General features: G+C 34.3%; 1 protein-coding gene across 1 annotated transcript in view; it reads left to right on the top strand.

Annotated features, from left to right (window-relative positions):
• The first annotated feature begins 243 nt into the window (after positions 1-243).
• The window catches only part of TRDN (triadin), a 132005-nt gene continuing 123943 nt past the window's right edge, over positions 244-8305 (top strand). Inside the window, exon 1 of the mRNA XM_012734005.1 lies at positions 244-580. Within this exon, the coding sequence (XP_012589459.1) occupies positions 559-580 (22 nt within the window). The 5' untranslated portion in view covers positions 244-558. The remainder of the gene's footprint in view (positions 581-8305) is intronic.

The raw sequence follows: 8305 nt of genomic DNA, 5'->3' as shown, positions 1-8305 counted from the left end.
ACACCAAATAGGGCGAAGAAGAATGTTCTGAGAATCAAGAGCACTAAGAATAAATCTGAGCTATCACAGATAAGGTTACTTTCAACTGTTTATTTCATGTTTTCTGACATAGACCCTACGGTCTGTAATTATCTTTGGGAAACAGCGGGGGCTTAGTTCTCTTTAACTCCGTTGCCTTTTTTTTTTTGCCTGTCTTTGGGGGTAGAGAATTGTGTGTGTGTGTGTGTGTGTGTGTGTTTTCCCCTAGAGTGCCAAAAAAAAAAAAAAAAGTGGCAAAGAGTCTTAGGGAGATGAGGCTATTTTTGTTCGAAGCTGATACTTCTGCTGAGCCACAAGTGCTGCTTGGAAAGGGCTCAGGTTGTTTCCAGGGGGAGAACTCCGTAGAGAAGAGACAAAGTTCAACAGGACAACAAAGGAGCAGCAGAAACAACCAGTAAAACGAAGACGAAGAGCCCTCACGTTTTCTGACAGAACCCCCACCAAAGTTCTCCAATCCATACTCTGCGAAGTGCCACTTAACTGGAACCTTTCACCTGCCTTTTCCTTCCTCTACCCACCATGACTGAGATCACTGCTGAAGGTATTGCTACCATTTTCCCATAGTTATCAACTAGAAAATTGAAGAATGGAAATTGACAGGCCATTGAGAGTTAATGTGCTGGCTTAAAGTAGGATTTTTAAATAATTATCTTGATCAATGATACTGAACAGAGAGTGAATTTGGGAGATGAGAGGCTGACAAATCTGTGTGTTGGGGCAGTGAGAAGAGGTTTCTCTGAATTTTTACATGTGGAAACTGTTCTTTGCTATGTCAAAAGCCCCACTAGCTTACAGTTGTCACCCACACCTCTATAAATAGCACCGGTCATGGAGCATTAGGGTTGATATCTTACCTAACAAAAATACTAGGCTTGCAAGGAAGGAGGTCATGAAAAGCTTTAAAATAATACATTCAGTATTCAAACTTGAAAAGCAAATTTGAGCATTTTTTAAAATTTGAAGATTTTTAACTTTTTGATATTTTATTTGGATATCTCAGATGTGTTTTCTTCTCTAACTAGAATATATAAACAGAAACATATTTTATATACAATTTAAGATATAAGTACTCTACAGACCGTGTGTGTTTATGTATTTGTGGATTTCAGAGGCAAGGTTTGAAATGTCACGTAATTATTCTAGATTAATAAGATTTAAAAATAAAGCCGTTAAGTGTTGGAACTCATTCTTTTCACATATGTGAAGTTCTTTTTCATTTCTTTTTTCCTTCCAAATGTTGAATTTTATTTTATATTCAAATAATTTGAATGCTAATTCTGATCAGATATCCCCCCTCAGTAAAACTTATTGTTTGTTTATATAGAAACAATAAACTTATTGTTTTCAAATATAGAAAATATATGCATTTATGTAAATATACTTATCTCTTAGAATAAAAGTACCCCTTAGAACAGCTAAAACATTTTGAATACAGACGTGATCACATACTAGCTGGGGTAAAAATTGGGAAGTGGATCTAAACTTTGTTTCTGACAGCTGTAAGAAAGATAGACAGGTGGTGTTATCCACAACATCCAAGTTGAATGAGGTACTGGTTTGCTTTTGATCAGACAAGTTAAAAAAACAGAATGTGTTGTTTTGGTTCTTTGGATAGACATTAATATGGACATGCAGTGACTTCAGAGTTGAGATATTCAGTCAATATTTTATAAGGAGAAATGTTTTACTTATACCTTGTACTGAGAAATTTAGTTCATTACCCAAATTAATAAAAACAGTTTCTGAGCGATTACAGTTTCTGAGAGATTTTTATGTATCAGGTAGTCTACTCAGCTTTTGATGTGTTATTTCCTTGTTTCAACTTAATACAATTCAATTAAGTCAGCATTAGTATCTTCATTTTGCAGAAAAAGAAACTATAACTTAGAGGTTCTGTGGCTTGCTCGGGACCACAACGTACCCAAGATTAGAAGCCAGTTCCCATAACTAGTCTGTGTTTTTCCTTTTCTGAAAGCAGATATCAGGTTTAACACTTTACCAATTTTAGGTCAGTATTTGGTAACTAAATATAAATAGCATTTTTTTCCTCTTCCTGAGATATTCTGTGTTATGGGGCATTTAATTCTTCTTAAAGAAGGCCTCCTATATTAATGTGCCGCATTCTACCCACGATATTAACATAGTCAGGACTATATTTCCCTATCTCTGCACAGGGTGTGGATGGCCAGTTGATTAAGGTCATTTGGACCTTGATTCACACAGCATTTTTGTAGGTAAATGTTTTTTTGGTTTCTTTCTTCTGCCCATGGAGAAATTAAAAAAAAAAAAAAAGAAAACCTTTTGAAGTTATCTTATATAACTATTGAATTAGTAATAAATTGATAATGTAAAAACACCATCTTGGTCCTGGGTGGTGGTCATTTCCTACTCTTTGGCCCTAAAAATTCATAGAATATAAGTCATCTGGACACTAGGTATATACACTTCCCTTTTCTGGAATGATTCATTAATCATGTTTCTCAAATGAAAATTACACTGCCAACTCACATAGGCTTCAGCTTTCAGGTTAGTACCACAGTCCTTCTCTGGCTTATCCAACATTCCTTGCATACTGCTCTATTACATACTTTTCATTTTGTCTTGATAATTATTGTTTGCTTGTTTTTTGGTCCAGCTATAGTAACTTTATTTCAGTCTTTCATAAGGAAAGGGCTTTTGTGCAGTGTCTTGGGATATTCTTTCTTTTCATCTGTGATATGTCTTTTGCCACTAATTTTGTACACATTACTGAAATGTAAGCCATATCAGTACTGCTTCAGTATCAGTAGCCTTGGGAGATGCATGAGTTTCTCTTTCAACAATTGCCACAGAGTAAGCAAACACCTTTTATTATTTAGGAAATTAAAAGCCAGGGGAGCTCTTTAGCAAGCAGGTCCATTGTCTTCACCTTAAGTTTTGAAAAACTGAGACTGTAATGGTCATTGGTAATTAGGTAAAATCTGATGACACATTAATGTCTCCTGTGACATATCCCAGCATTGATTCAACACAGTGCATGTCTGCAAACTTACTAAATTTCTCAGAGATTTCCACTGTGTGTTCCAAGCTGGATTACGTCATCTGATGGAGGGTGGAAGTAATACCAGATATGGAACTGTGTTTCAGATATAGAACAATAAATGAATTAGAACCAAGACAAAGCTGATCCACAAAGAGTTTTGAGAAAATGACACCTTTGATTCTAGTCAATCATGATTCTGTAATCATAATGACATTGATGATACAATTCACATTTATTCAGAAGACTTCAAATGTCAAGCACTGTATTAGGCTTGTTATGTGATTATTTAGACCTCAGGAAAACAAATAAGATAGATGTTCTTCCTATCAATATTATTACATATAGAATGGGAACAAAAGGTTTAATGAGGTTATGAATTTGTTTGAATTGACACCCTTATATATGCTGTAGCTAGTATGCACACATACACTGTATCATGTTAAACAATTCGCCTTGCATGTGTCACTGATAGGAGACTAATATGAAACTTAATGTTAATTCTGAGATTTGTGGGGGTCGCACAAGGCCCCACTCTGCTTTGGTCCATGCTACATCAGAAAGGTTAGGTCAGATCTTAGATTAGATTGAACTCAACCAGTACTAAGGGTTAGGACTATAAATAGCCTTTACCCTTCTTTCCAAGGGCCCAGTTACTCCTAGACAAGTGCCAAGGTTAACTTCCCCTTCTGAGGTTCATCAGAACATTCAACTACCAATTTCAGGATCATTTTGCCAACAACTACCATACAAATATGTATTTTGAGTAATTTTGATCCTGTAATAAAGTTTATTTAATTGTAAATAACTTTTTTAAAGTTGGCACTTTAAAAAAAATAAGTAAAATGTGTAATGTTTTTAAAACACTAGTTAACTAATAGAATCAGTTATGATTTATAATAACAGTTATACAGTTGTTTTATCTGGGTCCCCAAACCTCCAAAATATAGGAAAGTACAATTTATTACATAGGGGTTTCTAGTTTGTGGAAAGCATATATATGATTAACTTAGCATTTACTTGAACACTTATTTATTTATTTTTAATTAGAAGAGGTTATGTCAAATCCTGAAGTTCTAAACTATTAAAAAGTCCAGGGTTCCACAGAAAACTTAGTATATTTTATGTACAACTTTTTTTCCTTACCATTATTTGAACCACATTTCATTGCTTTTGTAACAAACTTCTGAAAAAGACCTGATTCAAAGCTTAGGGCAAAACTGGTCATTTATTTTATGCACTATATAAGTGCAGCAGTCACTATTGTGAAAAACAGTGGGGTATATAGTTCATTGAAAATCAGAGAGAAAAAGTAGTGCAGAGCTGACAAAGAAATGGTAAAACTACTACAAACAGTTGGATAGAGCAGCAAGCATGTGGTTTCTAGCCAGAAATATGGACCAGGGGCAGGAGGATCAAATGTGTAGTAGGTAGTCTTAATTTATTGTGATAAAAACATAGGAAGAGAGGGCCCTCCCTAGTGGTGCAGTGGGTAAATTCAGCACTTAAGAAGCTAAAGCCACTTCAGCACGAATTCAATCCCTGCCCTGGAGGTGACCCATATGGCGTGGCAGACCCCTCCTGGCCCGCCGCTGCTCCCTTCAACAGTATATTTCGTCAGTAGGCCTGTTCTGCTCCCCACTCTGTCTCTGGTGAATCCTCTCACGGCCCCTGTACCCCTGGCCTATACCCCAGTTCTGTATGCATAAATAAATCTTGAAAAAAAAATACACAGGCAGAGAAAAGATTTATTTTTATATATTTATGCATACAAGAACTGAGGTATAGACTAGAGGTGTGGGGTGAGAGGATTCAGCAGAGACAGGATGGGGAGCAGAACATGTACATCCATTGAAATCCACTGCTGAAGGGAGCAGTAGGTGAGACAGGAGAAGTCTGCTGCGCCATGTGGCTTAGCAACCTGGCCAGAGAATTGAACTCAATCTGGATCCAGCTCAGGCCACAGTGGCTGATGATAGCTTAATAGTACTGAGACTTAACCCCTGTGCCACCAAGGAGGCCCAAATTTTTCAGATTTTCACAAGATCATATTAGTTGGGCAAGTCAAGTGTAGGTCATTTTAATTATGTAGCACACTCATGATAAAAATCTGTACTGGAATGTGAACAGTAACTCTATCTTTGTAGTCAGCTCTAGCTAGGATCCATTAAGACAGTTTAGTTACTTATAATAGTGAACTCTTCCCACACTCTTTAAGCACCCAGTTTAAATGCTTTTTTTTTTCTATGTATTTTTGTCATCACTGTAACTATAGCTTAATAATCATACTACTTTTATAATATGAAAATGAATTAAGGATACTCTGCTATTATACTTAGGCGTCTACAGAGATCTAAAGCTTTCAATGCTGTTTGCATTAATTTTTCACCAGTTAACAATATTTAATATGAAAGAAACATAAAATAGTATAAGTAGGAAATTGACTATTTCAACTTAAAAAGAAAATACATAGTTTGGTTAAAATATCCTAGGTAAGATTTTGGTTTCATACTTGTGGTTACTTGGAGTTTAAAACAGTATTTTCTTTTCTCCCTTAAAATACAAAAGAAACCTTTAAGTGATATGCTTAATATGGTTTCAAAATATATATTCTCTTAGGTAATACACTTATAAACAGCAAGTTAAGCATCAATTTTCATCAATAACTATGTACTAACAATTCCAAGTTTATAAAAACTTTATGTTTATCTTATAAATTCTAGAAAGATATGTCAAGGTTAAGTGCTTGCTGTTCCTAATTCCAATTTTCTCTGGATGATATGAATGTCATGCATGGTTTCTGATAGGAAGTGCTTATTTGAGAGTCATATAAACATGTTTTGCCCCAAGTGAGGGTTATACAGAGATAGATGAACTTTCTGGTCGAAAAAGATAGTATTTTCCATCTTCAAAGAAAGTTAAAAGGAATATCTTTTGCCAATGTATAATGAATAAAGTCCTTCTCCTTTCTGTACAAGTTTTGCTCTCTAAACATCAAACATCTCCACATCTCTATGCCTGAAGTCAGGCTATCAAAGGCATATGGAATTTACAATTTTGAGAGATCCTTTGGTATGTAAATGAGCTGTTTTCATCTCATTTATAATGTACTTAAATATTACATTTAAATATATATGTCTTTCTCGTTAGCCCACCATAGTTACTGAAATATTAAGGCCAAAAAAACCTCTAAGTATAAAAATGTACTTTAAAAATGTCAAGGTATGGCAAGAGAGCTAAAAAGACACTTTTCCAGAGAAGAAATTCAAATGGCCAACAGGCATATGAAAAAATGTTTAACATCATTGTAATCAGGGAAATGCAAATAAAAACCACCTTACACCAGTAAGAATGGCATACATTAAAAACAAAACAAAACAAAACAAACTAGCAACAACACAGATATTGACAAGGATGTGGAGAAAAGGGAAATCTTAAACTTCTGGTAGGAATGCAGACTATTCCAACCACTATGGAAAGCTGTGTGGAGGTTCCTCAGACTGCTAAAAATGGAACTTCCATATGTTCCTGCAATTCCATTTCTAGGAATCTACCCAAAGGACACAAAAACATTAATTCAAAAGGACACCTGTACCCCTATGTTTATTGCATAACAATTTATAATAGTTAAGCTATGGAAGCAACCCAAATGCTCAAAAGTAGATAACTGGATCAAAAAGATGTTGTATATTTGCACAATAGAATATTACTCAGCAATCAAAAAGGCTAAATTGATCCCATTTGCAGCTGAAGGGATTATGTTTAGTGAAATAAGCCAGAAAGAAAAAGAAAAATGTCAAATGGTTACACTTATAGGAGGAATATAGAGAAAACAAATACAGAATCAGAAAGAAGAAGCAACTATAATAAAGTACAAATCAGTATCATCAGGCAACGATAGGTCAGAGGCATTCTATAGAGGAGAAGGAGGGAGAAGGATGGAGAAGGATCAAGACAGGAGTGGGAAGAGCACGTGTGACTATGGTGAAGATGCACAGGTGAATTGGTGGTGGGAATTTTATGGGGAAATCATATATTCTACAAAAATGAAGGGTAATATAATGAATATATTATTTTTTCCCAAAATATCAAGGGCAGAATAGAGCTTATGAATGTGAATCAGTTGCCACTTATTTCAAAATACACTTTTTTAAGGTTTTTCTGGAAAAATTATTGCCTTTTTAAATAAAATCATCATGTGATTAAGAGAATTTCATTTGTTGTAGAGATTTGATATAATACCAAGACAAGAATGACAAATATAAAGTGTTACTTCTTTGACATTCAGTGCCAGAGCTATTCTTTTTGTCCATACTCATTTTCATTTAGTTTATTCATAATTGCCTAAAGGAAAAAAAAAGAGTGATAGCAATCTGTAAGTTATGATAGTATGACAAAATGCCACATTTGTAAATTTAATTCTATAGAACTATTAAGCATTGCATTTAAATTACATTTAAATAAAAACAACAAAAACCTGCTTTTGAATTTTAGATTCCATGTTACTAATAACCTATAATTACCAACTTACAGTATGTTAATAAGTACATTTATGACAAAGTTGGTCATGTCAGAAGTTCAGTTGTGTTCAAAATTTTGACACCTTTTGTACCAGGTGGTACAGTAGCTGGCATAACACTTATGCCAGACATTGGGGGTAGAAAGATGAATATTCAGAGTCCTTGAATCTAATACAGTAAATTGAAAAACAAGCAGGAAAGAACAAAAAATGATTTTGAGAATGAAGACAGGACAAATTTTAAAACACATGACTCTAGCTTGGACTTATGAATTAACGGGTGCTTAAATTAGTTGAACAAAGCTGTTTTATTGTTTATAATCTTATCATTAGTAAGCAGTGTTGAAACTTAGAACTTTAAAATAATGACACATGTCCTATTTTGAAATCATATGATGTTGGTCTTTTACTTATTTCACTAAGCATAAAGCCCTCTTATGTAAATCCATTTTTTTGTAAATGCTAGCTAGAATTTTACCTTTTTTAGATGTAGTTGAGTGGTACTCTGCTTTGTACATATGATTTCACTCATGTGTTAATATAGTGAAGCAAGTAAAACAAATAAATCAAAAGTTCACTTTCAGACTTTAAGACCAGTTAGTTAGTATTTAACAGAAGAGAATGAGAATGGGAGGTCAGTACACTATATATAAGGCACCATTTGTAAGGTGAGGAATACAGTTGGATTTTTAGTAGTGTTGTTTCTATGTGTAAATATATATATATAT

The sequence above is a fragment of the Condylura cristata genome, unplaced genomic scaffold, assembly GCF_000260355.1.
Source record: "Condylura cristata isolate star-nosed mole 26May11 unplaced genomic scaffold, ConCri1.0 scaffold00001, whole genome shotgun sequence".
Lineage (NCBI taxonomy): Eukaryota > Metazoa > Chordata > Mammalia > Eulipotyphla > Talpidae > Condylura > Condylura cristata.
Note: the sequence above shows the minus strand (reverse complement) of the source record. Positions and strands in the feature narration are given on the sequence as shown.